At 52.8% G+C, this 18,084-nt stretch overlaps 2 protein-coding genes across 8 annotated transcripts in view; one reads left to right on the top strand and one right to left on the bottom strand.

The window, feature by feature from the left end:
- KANSL1 (KAT8 regulatory NSL complex subunit 1) overlaps positions 1-10,893 on the top strand; it is a 190,886-nt gene extending 179,993 nt beyond the window's left edge. For 4 of the 6 annotated variants that reach the window (XM_075562014.1, XM_075562016.1, XM_075562013.1 and 1 more), the window contains 8 exons: positions 3,118-3,300; positions 3,671-3,859; positions 4,209-4,357; positions 7,079-7,200; positions 7,727-7,784; positions 8,109-8,221; positions 8,903-9,155; positions 9,304-10,893. In XM_075562014.1, coding sequence (XP_075418129.1) covers positions 3,118-3,300; positions 3,671-3,859; positions 4,209-4,357; positions 7,079-7,200; positions 7,727-7,784; positions 8,109-8,221; positions 8,903-9,155; positions 9,304-9,531 — 1,295 coding nt within the window. In that variant the 3' untranslated portion in view covers positions 9,532-10,893. The remainder of the gene's footprint in view (positions 1-3,117; positions 3,301-3,670; positions 3,860-4,208; positions 4,358-7,078; positions 7,201-7,726; positions 7,785-8,108; positions 8,222-8,902; positions 9,156-9,303) is intronic. The other 2 variants (XM_075562018.1, XM_075562019.1) reach the window with 2 other exon arrangements.
- A 4,194-nt stretch (positions 10,894-15,087) lies between these two features.
- Positions 15,088-18,084, bottom strand: part of MAPT (microtubule associated protein tau) — a 52,623-nt gene continuing 49,626 nt past the window's right edge. For both annotated transcript variants that reach the window (XM_075559406.1, XM_075559405.1), the window contains one exon: positions 15,088-15,685. In XM_075559406.1, the coding sequence (XP_075415521.1) occupies positions 15,470-15,685 (216 nt within the window). In that variant the 3' untranslated portion in view covers positions 15,088-15,469. The remainder of the gene's footprint in view (positions 15,686-18,084) is intronic.

The raw sequence follows: 18,084 nt of genomic DNA, 5'->3' as shown, positions 1-18,084 counted from the left end.
TGCTGTTAGGGGCCAACTTTTGTAGCGTTTTCAAAGGTGATAGGTTGTCTAACTAGTCTTTTTCTTGGCAAGCTAAGTGTGACTTTCGTCTCATTCCTTAACTTTTGTGGATGCTTGCCTTCATACCAGACACTGATAAAAGAATTACTTAAATGTGCTATTTAGCTGTCGTTTAGTCTCTCCTGATCTGAGTGGTTTTGTAGTTTTCTTTATAACTTAACAGTAGTTCCAACCAGCATTCTGATCACTTTTTGTAGTTTGTTCGGCCAATAGTCACCATTGGCTCTGAATCCTGGAGTTCTGTCTCCATCTTGACCGCGCCTCAGCTGTTGGAGACCAAGCCACGGGCAGCGACTGGACAATAACCAGGCAGTGGTGCAGACAGGAGGCTGCTTTCTTGGCACCTCATTGATTCAAGCCTACTGAATCCTTCGTTGAAAATGTAGATGTTTAACCTTGAGAACAGGATGTTAATTGAGATTTAACTAGTAGGCTTAATAAGGGCACCACCTACTGGTCAGACGGAGGTAGGCTGTTGTGAGAGCGCTTGCCAGGACAATTAGCTGCGTTGGAGCAGATAATCACAGCTTCCCAGTAGGAGGAGGAAGTGCAAGTTACAAAACACCACTCAAAACGCGTGCTTGAGAGAGAAAATGGTGGAAGCAGTTAGTGAAGCAGCTGAGTGAGTCATGCAATGACAGACCTTGGTTGGTCTCTGAGTTTACGTACTGGTTGTGTTTGTTGAAGTGTGGGAACTTAAGGTGTAGAGCGGCAAGTTCCAGGAGCAGTGCTCAGATGCCAGTGCCAGGTGGGATGCCATAATCCTTATGCGCAGTGGAGCACTGCTTTTGTCTTCCATGTTCATGCTCCTGTGTGTCCAGTCTGCTGAGAAGGGGCAGCTCTGTGTGGGCCCCAGGTGTTCTTAACTCATTAGAGCAGGAACTCAGACCAACAATTACCCGAGAGTAGTGAGTCCCTGTTCACTCGTAGCAGTAGAGTGGTTACACAGAAGCATAGGTGACTTACAGCTGTAGCCTCCCTGAAACAGATTAGCACCCTAATGACCCAAAACAAAAACCACACCTCGATGCCACTGAGTCCAATCTGACTCATCACTCCCCTATAGTACGGTGAGTTTCTGAGACTACTAATTGTCACCAGAATAGAAAGCAGCTGGTGGTCTCAAACTGCTGGCCCTGAGGTTAACAACCCAACTCAACTATACTGCCAGGACTTCTGTAGATTATCACAACATAACCTGATGATTCATTCGGTTTAGAGAAGTTGCTTTGGGGTCTGCTTAATTTCTCCACTCCGGGGCATAGGTGGTATGACTGGCAATTGTTCCAACGCCTATTTCATAGCAGGCTGGGTGGGGCTGTAGTTACAGGATCAGAATTGAGCAGTAGCAAAACGATGTCCTCTCCTGTGCCTTTGGATTGGTGTGACTACCTGGAGAGAGAGAGAGAGAGAGAGAGAGAGAGAGAGAGAGAGAGCAAGCACACACACAGATTGTCTGGGTGCAACAGAAAAGAATGTGCTTGGTTGGCCTACGTATGTAGCCAGTGTGCGTGCTGGGATACTAACTGCGTTGGTCCCGCCACCCTGGCTCATTTTAGGGGCGGGACCTGAACACTTGGCTGGGTGTCCCGGGCAGTTACCATGGCGATGTCTGTCCAGCTGTACTCTTTGACTTTAGGCTCAGGCTGTGGGACTTCTAAGGGTGACCTGGGTGGTTAGAATCTAGGGACTTGAGCAAAAGGGGCTGGTCTTCAAATTAAAGGGATCCCTGGGCTGATGTTCAGAACCCTAAAAACAGATCGGTAACTCTGTCTGTGGTGGTGATGTTTTAGAATATTGAGGCTGGTTAGAACATCAAAAAGCTTCAAAATACCTCCAGCTGTGTCAGAGTAACAGTAAAGGAGGAAGAAGTAATGTAAAGGCATGCAGGTTGGAAAACAAGTAGACAGACACATCTCCTTTTGTAGAGGGTACAATTGTGCATGCTGGCAGAGAGGACGCCTTACAGGATCGCAGCAGTTAGTGTAGTTGAGTTAGCAAGATCACGGGCTAATGGGTAAAATGTGTTCTGTATACTGGCAGTGAAGAATTGGAAATGGAGATTTTAAAATCACTTATGTCTTATTTAATAGAGTTTTTAACAGTATCAAAAACGTGATATACTTACAAACATTTTTGACAAAACAGATCTGCAATGAAAAACTAAACATCATGAGAGAAAATGAAGGCGCCCCATAAACAACGGAGAGGGAGACTACACTAAGCATGTAGAAAGTCTGTCAGCTGTCCTTAACTTGATCTTGTCACACAGAATATGTGTGACACTCCCACCAGGCTTTGTTTTTGTTTTGACAGAAGCTTAAAAGGCAGACCTACCTGATGAGTGAATAGGAATCTGATCCACAGTACCTGATGTCAGAGGATTGGGGAAGACTAATTTTCAAGTTCCAAATTATTCAAAGACATTTTCTTACAAAAATATAAAGTGAAGATAGTGGAAACAGTAGTGAAACAACGCACCTCCTGGCCCCAGCCCACCCGTTTCCCCCCACCCCCAAAAAACAAAAACCAAGACGTATACATGCAATTAAGTCTAAAGGTGTTGTTTGTTGTTCTTGTATAGTCACCTAACTGTCCAGGTAATTCAAGGGGTAGTGGGGAAGGGGTGTTGAGGATGTCAGACCCAGTGCTAATACATGGTAGACATTTAAAATACTTGAGGGTACAATTTCTGACTAAGTGTCTTGGTAGAAAGAAGTAAGCTGTAAATCTCTCAGAGACTAGCAGCAGAATGTGCTAGTTGTTCAAAGAAAGAGTGTTCATACACGAGACAAAGAAAATTCCCTTCCATCGCTTAGAAGAGGTGGTGGTGGTTGTTGAAGATGAAAGAACGGTTGTAGACAAAAGATTGGCCTTCAGTAAAGTTCACACAAACATTGTCGGAGTGAAAGCAGCTTGGCCTGCCTTGGTGACTAGGTCACTGGGCAGATAAGAGGGGGTGTGGTGTGGGTTTTGACCTTGGACCTCATTGGGGAGGGAGCCACCCGGAGGTCAGGTGTCTGGACTAAGCTGCTGTATGTTCTGTGTTCCTTGCAGATGTCCCCATGAGCCTGCATTTCCAGAGCATGTTGAAATCTCAGTGGCAGAACAAGCCTTTTGACAAAATCAAACCACCTAAAAAGTTCTCCCTTAAGCACAGAGTATCCGTGCCGAGCAGTCTGTCGGATCCAACGCGTAAAGACAGACACAAGTTGGTCAACTCCTTCCTAACAACAGCCAGTAAGTGTTAAGGGATAAGAGCACCCCGTTGTTTTCCTATCCTTTGATCGTCCCAAGCTACTGTTTGCTGGGGCAGTATGGCATGGATCGGAGTGGCAGGTGACTGTCAGTTCTGTGCACAGCAGTCTCCTTTGCCTGTGTGGGATGCTCTCAGATGGACTCTGGCTATTCGAGCCAAAATTCTTCCTGAGCAGCCCTCCATGGTGTGGCCTCTTGTGGCTGTTGTGCCCATCACTAGCAGCTCTAGTCCGAGAGATTTGCCTGCGCCCTGGGTGTGTTGCGCTGGCCTAGAAAGAAAAAAGAGCTCCGACTCCAACAAGAAAAGGTTAGAGAAGGTATTTCACAGCTCCTTTTCTGTTCCCCTCTTCAGAGCTGTCCTATCACCAAATCCGGCCTGACAGGACCCACAGACAGCACTTAGACGATGTGGGGGCTGTGCCCATGGTGGAGCGAGTGACAGCGCCCAAAGCAGAGCGCTTGCTCAACCCGCCGCCACCCGTGCATGACCCAAACCACAGCAAAATGCGATTGCGAGACCATTCAGCCGAGAGAAGTGAAGGTAGGGCCAGGCCTGGCACCTCTGCCTGCATTTGCGCCTGCTCCTGCTCCGGGCTCTCGGGGGCAGCCCGGGATGCTTGGAATCGCCCCCCGCTTTGTCCTTCACATTCTAAGAAGACAGAGTGGGGGACCTTACTGCTTCTAAATGCAGGTCACTTCTTAACTGCTACAGCAACCTCTGCCCAATCCCCAGCCTGCCATCAGCCAGTTGACTTCACCTTTTTTATCTTCTAGGCTGAGAGAAAGCATTTTTGCCTTTCATGTGAATTGCTGCCATTCTTTGCTTGCTCGAAAGAGGAGCAGAGCTGTTAAGGTGGCTATGTGTCTCTCTCTTCTGTTGACTTCTGCAGTGTTGAAGCATCACACGGACATGAGCAGTTCTACCTACCTGACAGCCACCCACCACCCACCACACAGTCCCTTGGTGCGACAGCTCTCCACCTCATCAGACTCCTCAACGCCCACCAGCTCTAACTCACAGGTCACCGCCAGTGTGTCTGTAAGTACCCGTGTGGACAGATGGGCTGAGGTGCTGACTCTGGTGGCTCCGGAAGGCAGGAGGGTGCATCGAGTGGGTAGTGGTGGGAACTCGGCTTAAGGCAAGGTGTGTGTGTGGGGGGGCGGGGGTCAGGTGGAGGTGTTGGTACTTGACTGTGGAGCGGGCATCTCTCCTGAGCCATCCATGTAAAGCTTGGTATGGACGAGTTCATCCAGGGCCTGATACTCCTCAGGGTCTGTGCAGCTGCATTTCCCAAGCAGTCTGAGGGGAGGTACCCACAGGTGCTGAGTGACTAGGCCAGAGACTGTTTATCTCCTGGTAGTGGAATTAGGGTCACCAGTCCCGTCCATCTTAGGCATCTGTTCACACAACATCCCACAGTCCTGTTCATTTCATTCTTCTATTTTACTCCCTAAAGGCATGTGTCCTGAAACACACATGACTGTGTCTACTTTGTTCCCGCTGAGTCGTCCTTTGTTCAGTCATTATGATGACGGTAAAGCTCAAGCATATGCTTACTGACGACTTACTGTGGGTCAGTACTACGAGTTCACGTGTGTTAGCTCCTTTAATCCTGTAATGCCCTTTGAAATGTGGGTGTTAGTACAGATTCCCCATTGGTAGGCAGGGAAACTGAGGCTTTCCAAGGCTGTCAGCTGTAAGGCATGGTGACTTGTGAGGGTTATATTGTGATTCACATCAGGCATTCTGACTACAGAGTCAGCTTTCCACCACCACCCCTCACATTGTCTGCCCAGGGAGGGCCATGCAGAAGGGACTCCAGCAGGGGCAAGAACCTCTGAACCCACAAAATGTCCTCACAAGCCTCCTACGGTCAGGTAGGAATCCAGCTGTGCTCTCTACTCCTAGAATTTAAAACAGTTGGCATCCTGGTTCCTCACCTCCCACAGCCAGCGCTGTCTAAGTGTGTGTGGTCCCCATCACATGGTGGTGGACCCACCAGCAAAGGCACTTGGGTCATATAACAGGAGACACAGAGAGGCGGATTCTCATAGACATTTTGAATTCTGAGATCCTGGGCTCAGCCAGCCCTGCCTGTCTTCCAAGCCGGAGATGGTTACTAGGGAAAATACCATTGGGGACATACGTGCCTGTTTGTGGTGACGGAGTCCATACATTCTTGACTGGGAAGAAGGGAGTCGTTTTCTCTCTTGAGATTCCACGCGGTGTGTTTCCTAATAAACAGGTGTTTCCTTGCTCCCTGTCCCAGCAGAGATGTGGCCGTGGCCATGGCCTTTCAGCTCAAGGCCACTAATTGTAGGCTGTAGCCTTCAGCCAGGCAAAAATTTCAAAACTCTTCAACCATTTTAGTTAACAGTTGCCCTATAATTGTGAGGTCAGTGACAGATCTGTTGTCATTTCATAGAGGAGGAAATTGAGGTGAGAAGCATGTGAGCGCCTGCAGTCCCACGCAGTGGCAGCTGTGACATCCTGACCCTAGAAACACACTGCCTTTTCACGGTCCTGGAGCATTTTCTGTTCTCGTGGCTGGATCGTTCCCCACCTCCAGGAGCAGTCGGGAGGGTTGGTTCAAGAACACCCATGTCAGTAGCACCTCTCCTGGGCTGGGCTGGCCTGGCTGGTAGTTTGGGTTTGAATGCAGCCCCTGAGGTGTCCCTTCTGTGTGGCCGCCATGGCAGCATGTTTACCATCCCTCTGTTTGCCTCAGGCCTCTCACAGCTCACTTGCCTATCTGTTTGGGATAGGGTCTTTGCTGTCTGGGCAGAAGCCATTCGTGAACTTTTTCCTTCATCATGGAGACTAAGCCCTTTAGCTGCCCATTTGGTTCCTTCCTTGCTTTCCCAACTGCAGTCATTGCCCACCTCCCCCCAGATTCTGAGTCCTTGGGAGTAGTGCGACCTGAGTTTCAGCTTCTCGGCTGTCTCTAGAAGGGTGGTTCTCAGCCTTCCTAATCCCTTGATCCTTTCATTCAGTTTCTTGTGTTGTGGTGACCCCCCCCCCACCATAAAATCATTTTCGTTGCTACATCATCACTGTAATTTTGCTACTGTTGTGACTCAGGTGACCCCTGTGAAAGGGTCGTTTGACCTCTCCAACTGCTGCTCTAGAAACAGGTCTCCTTTCTCCATGGTCGGGGACTAGAACCAGGTTCTAACTCCGTCCATGCGGCTCCCTCTGTTGATAGCACTAGAGAGTTCCCAGCACTTTTCCCAGGAATCACAATGGAGGACAGAGGGAATCCCATGTGGACTGAGCAGTTGGTGGGTGCAGACTTAGCTGAAGAGTGCAGATCATCAGAAAGGAAGTGGTCCCCTTCCTGACCCCCACGGTTAGGTGACCTACTGAGCTGGCATAGACTTTGGCATCTTCTGCAGTTACCCATCAGAAGCATTATGCGTGGCAGCTGCTAAGCTCACAGAGAGGAGGGTTCAAAAAGCAGTAACAAAAAGGAGGATTGAGGGGCACTCTGAGGAGGGTGATTGTGGGGGGGTGAGAACACCAACAGTGTGTCAAAGCTCCAGGCTACAACGCCCTATAAAATTCAACAGAACTCTTTAGGAAGCAAGAAAAGGTAGGTGGTAATGGAGCTTGTGAGAATTGCTCTTAGAGGTCACCTAGTGTCTCCTCTGAGACGCCCAGATCGGGAGTCACCTCTCCTGGGGTCTTGTTCATGCTCGGGCGAATGCTTTGACGTGTGTACAGTTGTGCCTCCCTTTTAAATGGAACCTTGTCTTGCAGCAGCCGATAAGGAGGAGAAGGGGAGAGAGCTCATTTGACATTAACAACATTGTCATCCCAATGTCTGTTGCTGCAACAACCCGTGTGGAGAAGCTACAATACAAGGAAATCCTGACTCCCAGGTAGAGGCGCCAGTCCATTGTGGCTGACTTCCGCCCTTAGTCCCGTTCTGGCCTTCTCCCCCTCTTTCCTCACCACGGGCTCTGATCCTTTCTTTCTCTCATCCCACTGTGTCAACTCGCTGAATAGTCTAGAGATTGCAATCTGGCAGGTGGCTGTCCGTGACAGGTCTGTAGACATTTTGTTTGGCACACATACACACTGTGTTTAAAAATAGGGAATTTGTTGACAAATCAAAAGATTGGGCAAACCTGTTGACCTAGCTCCTGTATGGTGGCCCTCAGCTGGTGTTGACTTTGGGGGTTCTTATTAGACAGGGCCTTTGCTCATGTTTATCACTGTCACCCAACCTACTTCCCTCATTCCTGCCTGTTGAGCATTTGACTAGGGCCCTCTTCTGGAGGCCAAGCTGTGCTGGGGCAGTCTGCTCAGCAGAGCACAGTGTCACTCAGAGACATTGAGCTGTTGTTCTCCGTTGCACACACCTGGCTGTGTGCATCTCATGACTATCCCTTCTTGGCTTTGCAGCTGGAGAGAGGTTGATCTTCAGTTTCTGAAGGAGAGCCCTGATGAGGAGGACGAGGAGGTAATGGAATCTGTCTGCATATCTCTCTCTCTCTCTCTCTCTCTCACCACGCACACCACCCACCTCCCTGTGTGTGCTGGTACTGATGGAAAAGAGCCTAGCTAGGGGAGAAGGTGTCCCTCAAGGTCAGCAGTTCAAAACCACTAGCCATTTCATGGGAGAGAAAGGTGAAGCTTTCTGCTCCATTAAACCTAGACAGTATTGGGGTGGGGGTTGGTAGGACAGGCAGTTCTACTCTGTCTGTTGGACTTGGTTTGAGCTATGGCTGTATACCTAGACTCAGTTTCTTGGACGAAAGAGCTCACTGAAGCTGCTTTGTTACAGATTGAGGACCTGTCTGATGCAGCCTTCGCTGCCCTGCACGCCAAATGTGAGGAGGTGGAGAGGACACGGTGGTTGTGGACCACGAATGTGCCACCCCAGCGGCGTGGCAGCAGGTGATGGGCCAGGCACAGGTTGTCCGGGCTTCTGAGAGGGAAGATGGGGGTTTGAAGACACACCCACCCTTCTGTCCATGGGATTGCCACAGCCTCTTGGGTTGCTTGTCGCTGTTGTCCTCGGACAGTGGCTGAGAATATGGAGGTGCCTTGGTGCTAGTTGGCAGCCAATGGATGTATGCCGTCTCATGTTAGAGCCTTGCTGAGCAGTGACTGTCCAGATTGGCTCCAGCAGCAGGCAGGCTGACATATGGAGGTTGGGGCAGGGGTCCCGGGGCTTTAGCCAGATGAACATTGAAGGCCTCACCACCTCAAGATGATGCTCCCTAGGCCAGTAGAATGTGGTGTTTGGCCCTCCTGAGAGAACTGTCCCCTGCCACGGAGACATCACCAGCATGGCTCTGTTGATTGTGGGTCTGGTGAGAGTGCAGAACCGTCACATAGAAGGCTTTGGACTCTTGGGTTTTTGCCCTCTCTTTGCCTCCACTTTCCAGAGTTAGTTGGCACTGTATGAGGGCTTAACCCTTGGAGTTGCTGGCCAGGGGCAGGAGGGAAAGGGGAGGGCTTGCTGCTTGTAGGGGAGGCCTGTCTGTGTCAGTCGGCCTCCTCCTGAAGCTCCTGAAGCTCAAAGGTCGAGTCACTGCTACACCTGACACTTAGATGGCACTCTTTTGTGCACAGATCTTACAGGTCATCAGACGGCCGGACAACCCCCCAGCTGGGCAGTGCCAACCCCTCTACCCCTCAGCCTGCTTCTCCCGACGTCAGTAGTAGCCATTCTTTGTCTGAGTTCTCCCACGGCCAGTCCCCCAGGAGCCCCATCAGTCCAGAACTGCACTTGGCTCCCCTCACCCCTGTATCCCGGGACACTCTGCGCCATCTGGCCAGTGAAGATACCCGCTGTTCCACGCCAGAGCTGGGACCAGATGAACAGGTATGGTGTCTGCTTTGCATGAGCTGGCAAGGGACTGGGAAGAGGAGTCCCCTTCCCCTCTCAAGAGATTATGGTTCTGGGCTCTCCAGTGTATGTATTTGGGGCAGACTGGGCCCGAGTCCTCACCCAGGGACCTTGTCTTCCACAGTCTGTCCAACCCTGGGAGCGGCGAACCTTCCCCCTGGCCTACAGTCCCCAGGCCGAGGGCGAGGACCCTCTGGATGCGCAGGAACGGGCCGCCCGCTGCACTCGGCGCACCTCAGGCAACAAGACTGGCCGGGAGACAGAGGTGGCACCCACCTCGCCATCCCTTGTCACCCTTAAAAGTCGGCATCCGGTGGTAACAGGCACAGCGCAGCGCCCAGCTCACAGATGAGTTGCATACAAGAATCTAAACAGACTAACTATTGGCATTAAAGCTTCAGAAATCTCTGTGTTTGATATTCAAACATCATATGCCGGAAATTTTCACAGTTTTTAGTGAATTTAAGGAATTTAGATCCTGCGTTGGTATTCCCCACCCCCCCTTTTTTTTAAATTTTGGTTTTGGTTTTGGTTTCTATGTATTTCTTTGTCACACACCTGAGCACTTCCTCCCGTTGGCACATACAAGTTGAGGCTGGACCCTACTGCACTGTGGAATCACTGGACTCGGCGGTGGTGGAGGTTTCCGTCCACCGTGCCTTGAGAACCGGGTGTCGGCCCTGCGGGCCCCTCTCATCTGGGCTGGAGCACTCCCCCAGGGTCGCCTCCATGCCATAGTTGCCAGATAGTTTCACCGCGCTCTGGGCTGGCAAGCCTGCTTTCCAGACCCCGGAGACCTGCCAGCCTCGGTGCCCACTCTCCAGTCATCTCACTGCAGTAGCCTGGCTGCAGCTGCTCAGGTCCCCATGCTACTCCTCTGTGCCCTGTCAGCGCTTTGTGTCACCCACACCCCCACCCCATTGTGCCCCGAGGAATGTTGCTGCCCCTCATCCCATCTGTAAAAGCAGGGTTGAGACTGCTTCCTCCCTGGGCCCCCGCCGGCACACGTGGGTCTGGAGCAGGAGCCACTGCCTCCCTGTAGCTGTCCATGTTCATTGCCTGCTCCCTGCCCCTCGCGCCACCCCAGCTGCGGGTAAGCGCTTCCTCTCACAGGCTCCTCCCACCTGTGCAGTGCTGACTGTCCTGGCTGTGCCCTCACCCCTCCCATCTAGCCCTACTGTGCCTGCTGGCTCCTGTATAATCAATCACATCACCAAAAAGGGGGTGGGGGGGTTTAAGAACCCTTTTTTTTTTTTTTTTTTGCCATTTTGTAATCGTATGAAAAATAGTAGACAACTGCTTAATCATGGTTGGGGTTTTTTCACAATTTTCAACATTTGTGATTTCTTTTTGGTTCTGTTTGCAAGTTAAAGGATTTGTCATTGTTTCTTTAAAAAAACAATAATGCACCATATCCCTATGCATAAAGTGCTTCTTCTATTTATAAGGTTGAAAATTCTGAATAACCCTTTTAGCATTGTAAAAAAACAAACACAAAAAAAAACAAAAATGGAAAAAAAAACCTTGTATTTTGTAAATATTTTCTTTTCCTGCTTTGAGCTGTGTATGGCAGCGAGACATGTAGCTGTCCTTGTTCTAGAGAAATGCTTTTCTTCAGAAAAGCTGATCTTTGTTAATGTCTTGATTCTGTTCGCAAAGCACAGACTAGTGCTTAAAAAAAAAGGAAGGAAAAATTGAAAAAAATAATAAAAAAAAGTTACAGAATGTTGCGTGCCAGGCTCTCCTTGGCAGCAGGCTGGGGTTTCGGGACAGTGGCCCTGCCCGAGCCGTCCTTTGGGGAAACCCATTGTGTCACTGTCTCGGGAGGGGGATGGACACTGGGGGGTGGGGACTGGGCACCAAAAAGAAGAGATGTCCACACAGATCACCTTCGGTTTTTCTGTGTTACCTGAAAGTGGCCGATCAGCTCACCATACCCTCTGTTGGGAAGCCAGGAGGTCAGAGTGAATTTGGAACTGCTCCTGAGGGCGTACGGACGCCATCTGCATGGGTGGGCCTGGCTGTGTTTCTGCTTAGCACCTGAGCTATAGGTTAGCATCTTTCCTGGTGAGGGGGCTCCAGGCTTGTTTTTCTCTGTGTGGCCCCTACTTACCCTCCTCTGTTTTATTTGACAGTGGACTAAGTTAGAGGCACGTGTGAGAAGCCCAGAGCGGCAGAGCCCTAGTGCTCTTTGGCCTGTTGCTTCTCGTGACTCCAGCGGCAGTTTAAGACTTGCCCTGCTAAATGTGTGCCAGAAGAGTCAAGAAAGCGAGTTTTGAACCTGACGGTCTAAGGAAGGGCTCAGTGTAGTCGAAGCAGCAAGAGCCAGTGTGTTGGTGGCTGTTGTGTTTCTATTCCCTGTGGGGCTTTCGTAGAAACACCCCCCGGTCTATAGGAAGGTGCCCCAGGAAGTTTGTTGTACAGACCTGCAAGGAACCCCAGCCTGTCTTTCATCCTGCTGCTGGACGGGGCCTGCTTCAGGCCTGGAGCTCCAGGCTTACTCCCAAGGACAAGAAACTGTCGTGCAGCCCACCCTCTCTTCTGACCTGGGAAAACCCTAGCCTTGCAGGATCTCAACCAAGAGGGCACTGACCTCTGACCTGGGCAGCATTGTGATCTCAACCAGGAGGGCACTGACCTCTGACCTGGGCAGAGATTCTTGGCCAGCAGCAGCATGAGATAACAATACAAGCGAGTCTGAGCTCCTCATGAGGACCCCAGAGAGCAAAGTCTGGTCACTTCTGATAGCAAGGCTTTACCAGCATCGGCGCTTGACAGTCTGAGCGCAGTTCTCTGTGACCACGCTCCAGAGGCTGGAACCCACCAACAGAGGCTTTGTTTAATCAGAGTGATACTTTTATTTCCAAATTCACTTTTACAGCAACAGTCAGTGGAAATCATTTGTTAAAACACACGATACACTATAATGGACATTCACAGACAGGAAGCTAAGCTAAGATGATTTCATGTCCCTCCCCACCACCCTCAAAATCCCCAGACGCCACGGGACTTGCAAGTGCCAGAAAGTGCCCTGCCTGGCACTGCAGATTCACCGTGCAAGGTCCGCTAGCAGGTAAGGCTCTCCTGGGCCTGTGGCCAGGGTAGCCCTTTCCCGTGCTGAAGAGAAGTCAGAAGTCTCCTGAAGCCACAGATCTGTGGGTGGGGCAGACTGGCGGCACCACCTGGCCTTCATCCCCACCTCCCAGCTTAACTTGAGGACAGAGACAAAGGAGGGTGAAGAGTTGCAGGTGGCAGGAAAGGCGACAGGTGCCAATTGCCTAGAGGAAAGGATACCAGGTGCTAAGGGAAGCATCATGGGGGGCTGGGGACCAGCCGGGTGGGGGGCAGCATGCAGAAAACTGGAAGTTCCAGAATCCTGCATGGGCCTCACCTGGCCGAGAAGGGGAAAGGGAGCTTGGTGGCTGCCCCACTGCACCTGGAAAAACCTGTCGGTGGAAGAGCAACGCCTCAGGACCTGGAGACATCGTGGTGTCACCCTCTAGAAAATGTGGTTGCGCTTCAGAAGAAAAGGGTTACAAGGCGGTTGAACTGCTTCACTCTAAGACTTCCTTCTGCCCGTGTGACATTTCTTACATGTCCCTCCCCCCTCCCCCCAAAGCACAACAAGCAATTGCAAACAGTATACAGAGTCTCACCACTGAAGGCGATTGAAAAAAATGGAACTATGGATAAAATGAATGGGACCAGGTATATAGTATGTCCTAACCCATCCAAGGGGATGTTGACACTGGAGGCGGGGAAGGGGGTGGGGGTGGGCACCCAGCCCTAGGGAGATTGTCCTCATTTAAGGTCAAGTCAGCCTCCCTTTCCCATCTACCTGCCACACTGACCAGATCACCTCTTCAGTCGTGGCTTTTGACTGACCCAACAGCCTGACTCCCACCTGGGATCCTGCAGAACCCGGTGAGTGACACCCAGGTGCTAGAACCGGGTCACGGGCTTGCGGGCGAGATGTGCAGCTGAACTCTGGCATCCAGATCTTCAGCTCGCATTTCCTTTTCCTTCCTCAGAACCCTTCATTTCCGAGGGCAGCTGTGACTGATCAGGGAAGAAAGTTCAAGGCCTAGCTGATCCATTAAAAGAAGCTTTTTCTTCTGCAAGGGAATCCTCCAGCCCTGGAGAAGTCCAGAGCACCTCCCTCCCAGACCCCCAGGGTGGTCTTAAAAGCCAAAATGGATATGGCAGGACTCGGCCTGAGGCTGCCCACGTGCACAAACTTGGTGCCCTTCCTGTCGAGCAGCGCTGGCTCTGCAGCCCTGAGTACAGGAAGTCTGGCACCCTTCCAAGGGAGAGCTTGGTGAGGGCCGCCTGCAACCTGCTGTGGCTGCAGACCTCACCCAGTGGACACAGGCTCCCCTTTCACAGGATGCAAGGAGTCAAAAGACCTTCTTCCCAAGAGGGCTGTCACTGACACGGCCAACCTCAGGCTGTCCCCACTCTGGGCACCTGGTCTAAGCTGGCCGGGTTTCTCAGGGTCAGAATGAATCTGATCTTTTGTGTGGGATTCCAGCTGCAGATGGATACCTTTCAAAACCAGGTGCCCCCACTCCAGACCCCCCCCCCCCACGGAAGAGGCAGAGTCACCAGGTGCTCTTGGAAGCTGGGTTCTAATGTCGGGGGAGGGGGGACATCAAGGACCCCCATAGGGGCAGGGGGAGGGACCTCTACACACATGTCAAGATACATGTTTTTTTTTTCTTTTTCTCACATTGTCACTGGCGAATCCAAGCATAAACAGACAAGTCCAACTACAACGGTGCAGGCTGAGGAGGGGATGTGCCCAGCTGCTCCATCAGCACAAGACAGCACTGCTTCCAGCAGGGTACAGGGCAAGAACCATTTCCGATGGAGTGTGTTTCCCTTTCTGGGGTGTGGAGGGCAGATGATGGACTGAGGTGAGACTGGACCCTTTGGGAGACTGGGTGGTAGGAGGCTCAGAGATGGGTGAGGGTGGGAGTGCAGGGGCTTAGGCTTAGGGAATATGGTCCAGCCTGGTGGGGGGGTCTGCCTTGCCCTGCTGGGATCCCCAGCCTCCTGCTGCCGGCTCAGCACAGGAAGGAGACACCGGGCCTTGTGGGAGAAGTCCGTCGGCAGGCAGGGATGAATGGTGAGTCGCCGCTGAGCACTGGCTGTCTGGTGGAGCTGCATGTCGGGCTCTAGCTGCATGGTGGAGTGCGGGATGGGAGACACCAGTTGGATGCAGGACTGGCTGCGAAACCTAGTCTTTACTTGGTTCCAACCACTTGGTTCAGAGGAGGCTCATCCCACTTCAAACCCTCCATGTCACTGATGGGAGGCAGGGTGACATGGAAGAACAGGCAGTGACTGGGCTACGCACAGCACAGGCACAGTGGTGCAGACAGCGGGCTGCGTTGGCCACAGGAGGCTCAAGACACCATCCCCCATGCACCACCACCCCCAGCTCACAGGCCCCCACACCCCAGAGACGCTTCTGCCCCAAGCATGGGAACAGATGGTGTCCCCTACGAGGCACAAGTCTTTACGGAGAGAACTGGTTAGCCCTATAGTCCCGGGTCTGGGAGGTGGCCAGATCGTGGCTGCTGTTCCAGACTCCTCCGGAGCTCAATAAAACGGCTCACACGGCGCAGGGGAGCCTGCCTGCTGCTGCCATCACCTCTTCAAGAGGGCTTGGGACCCTTCTCTCACCCGCTGTTCCCCACAGGTGGCACCCTGCCTGGGCACAGCTGGTGGTCCTTCCTGTGGCTGGGGGCAGGGCTGCCAATTTCCCTCCCCCCCCCATCTGTGCCCAACCCCTGCCTCTCCCTTGCCCACTCAAGGTTGGCCAAATCTGCCTGTGACTGCACAAACGCATGCCCCAAGTGGCCATGCTCCATGGCTGCCACTCTGCCTCCGAGAAGCCCCAGCTGGGGCCGAGGGCCCGGGCCTGTCCCTTCACTTCCCCAGCAGCTGCCCTCCGAGCTCCTCTGCTCAGAGCGGGGGAAAGGAATCGAAAGGAATTGTCCACGGAAATGTTGGGGGGTGGCCATCTGTTTGCATGTCTTTAAAATATTTTATTGTTAGTAGCCCACCCGCCAATTGGGAAGGTGGTGCTTGGGCTTATTCCCAGTCGCTGGCTTTGACGTCCCGAGCCGGAGCCGAGCAGGCGACACAGGCTGAGTGACCCCGTCTGTGAAGAGCAGCTGGGGGGTGGGGAGGGCGAAGGGCCGAATCATTCTTGTTTTCCACTCTCTCTTTTTTCACTCACTCACTCACTCTCTCTCTGCGATGACGGCCACCCTGGGGCCGGATCACAAACCCTGCTTGGCCAGGGATGCAGACACTTCCTCCGCCAGCGTGGCGAGCTGGGGCGAGTCTTCCATGTTGATGCTGCCGGTGGAAGAGACGTTGCTGAGGTGCCGCGGAGATGTGTCTCCCGACACCACCGGCGACTTATACACGATTTCAGCCCCATGGTCGGTCTTGGCTTTGGCGTTCTCGCGGAAGGTCAGCTTGTGGGTTTCTATCTGTAGGAGACCGGGGTGGGGGTTGGGGGCAAGAGGGAGGGTGAGACACGGGAAGAGGGGGCTGGGCTTTTGGGGGCAAGGAGCTGCTGTTTCTGTTTTTCAATTGATCCTCCTCATGCTAGGCACCGAGTGGTGCAGTGCTTAAGCACTTGCCCGCTCATGGGAAGGTTGGCGATGGGAAGCTGCCCAGCAGCTGTGGCTGGAAACCCTAGCCACTGCTCCCGGGTGGATGAGCCTGCCCAGGAGGGCTCTGCCTCAGAGCGAGCCTGCAGGATGGACAGACGGAGACCAGCCCTAACCTGCTCCCGCCGAGGGGCTGGTGCTCTGACCCGTCAGCCTTTTTGATTGGCAGCCGAGAGCTTTAACTGCAGGCCCAGCAGAGCTGTCAGTCAAGTACACAGTCTAGAAGACTTGATGGGGCGGTCCCAGGGAGTCTGGATCGACTTGGTAGCAACCACTAGTATTTCTGTACCTCCTCCCAGCCATCGTCCTGTGACGATTGTCAGTGTCTGCTGTGCCCTTTGGGAGATCTGCCACAGAAGCACACATGGGGGTCTATTCCCAAGGCTAAAGCCCGTGTACCCACTCTGCACCTTGGGTTTTATGCCCAGCACCTTCTGTGACCAGTTCATGGAGTATCCTTTCCTTGTTGGTGGCTGCGTAGTATTCCACACTGGAGATGGGCCAAGTCTCACCTATTTCCCAGGTGGTGGGCTTTTAGGTGGGTGACAAACACGACTACAGGGACTAACGTGGGACGCCCATCATGTCTCGCGTGTGGTACATGCTAGAAATGGAACAGCCATGTCAGAAGGCGTGTGCCTTTGATTCTGATAAATACCGTTGAGTTGCGAATGCAAATGTGGAGGGATGTCTTTAGCCATTGCTTCCCGTCAGATGCCTCCCACTCCTCCCCTTTGCCAGCTGGACTAGAGAGACTAATGTGAGAACACCCTCCTGACACGAGATGTGTGATGTCACCAGGAGTCCCACTCCCATCGAGTTGATCCCGATGGGAGCAGATAGCCTCATCTGCTGAGCAGCTGGTGGATTTGAACTGCTGACTTTGCAGTTAGCAGCCTAGGGGAAACAAACAAAACCCCAGCTCACTGCCCCAGAGTCCATCCTGACTCAGTGACCCTATAGGACAGGATAGAACTGCCCGGTGGGTTTCTGAGGCTCACGCTCTGTGAGTGTAGAAAGCCTCATCTTTCTCCCAAAGAATGGCTGGTGGTTTCAAACTGCTGACCTTGCCGTTTGCAGCCCAACGCCTGACTACTCCGCCCAGGAATAGCGCATTGCAATTCTCTCCGTGGCTCCTGAAGTGGCCCACACCAGTCTGCGTAGCTGGTGAAGGGGACCGTGCACAGGTGGACGTGGGCACTGTAATCTCCCGGCGGCACCAAGAGTCATGGGTGCCACTAAGGCCGAGCGTTTGCATGAGGGTGCAGAGAGAAAGCAGGCCGCCTGCAGGCTCCTTCGCTGTGGTCACAGCTGTGAAACAAGGGCCTTTGCACACGCCTGTCTTTGAGTGGCCGTTTTTTGTTTTTTTTTTTCAGTTGTGGTAAACGTATAAAAACGCTTGCTATTTCGACAGTCTTCATGTTGTAGCTCAGAGAACACGGAACTATGTGCAGCTGCCACCCTGACCAGCAGCTTGATGTCCCCTGTGCTTGGAGTCTGCTGCCGCTGGTAAACACTGATACCCTGCGATCTATGCTGTGGACATGTGCTATGAAGCCTGTCCCGAGTCCTGCCCGCTGCACATCTGCCCCAGGGGACCGGGCAGGACTGCACACACACATCACCAGGTCTTTCTCCCACAGAGCTGCTGGGGCTTCGACCTCCAAGCTTTCCTTTAGCAGCTGAACCCTTAACCAGCCACCACTGGGCACAGGTTTTGAGACGCCTGCCTGATCCCATAGTGGATGGCCACCTCTGCTCCACATTGGGATCAGCGAGGCCCGAGGGGGCACCCCTGCCCGTGATCGGATGGCACCCTCTGTTTGAGGCCCATCGCAGCCAGTGCTGCGTCTGCGTCTCGAAAGCCCACACAGGGCCAGCCGCTGCTCTCGGATTTAGAGGACAGTGTGGGGGCAGGAGGGCGAGCTCCAGACTGTCACCCAGGAGGTGTGGCGAAGAGATGGCCCGGCCGAGAGTCAAAGCCACCCAGGCAGTGAGCACACGTTCTCACGCTTGGCAGGGGACTCAGCTGGGACAGGTGTCCCTCCATCAGCTGCTGGGAGGCACTGGAGGCTGGAAGACGACCGTGTGCAGCACTGTAGGGTAGCATGTGTGTGAGCGTGTGTGCCTGTGTGCGTGGGAGGCAGCCCCCTCGGGTGCTTGGCGGCATCCTGGGGAGAAGCAAGGGCATGGCCAGGAGACCACATCCTGTGCCG

The sequence above is a fragment of the Tenrec ecaudatus genome, chromosome 10 (assembly GCF_050624435.1).
Source record: "Tenrec ecaudatus isolate mTenEca1 chromosome 10, mTenEca1.hap1, whole genome shotgun sequence".
Taxonomy (NCBI): Eukaryota; Metazoa; Chordata; class Mammalia; order Afrosoricida; family Tenrecidae; genus Tenrec; species Tenrec ecaudatus.
The sequence above is the reverse complement of the archived record's forward strand: the minus strand, read 5'-3'. Positions and strand labels throughout refer to the sequence as shown.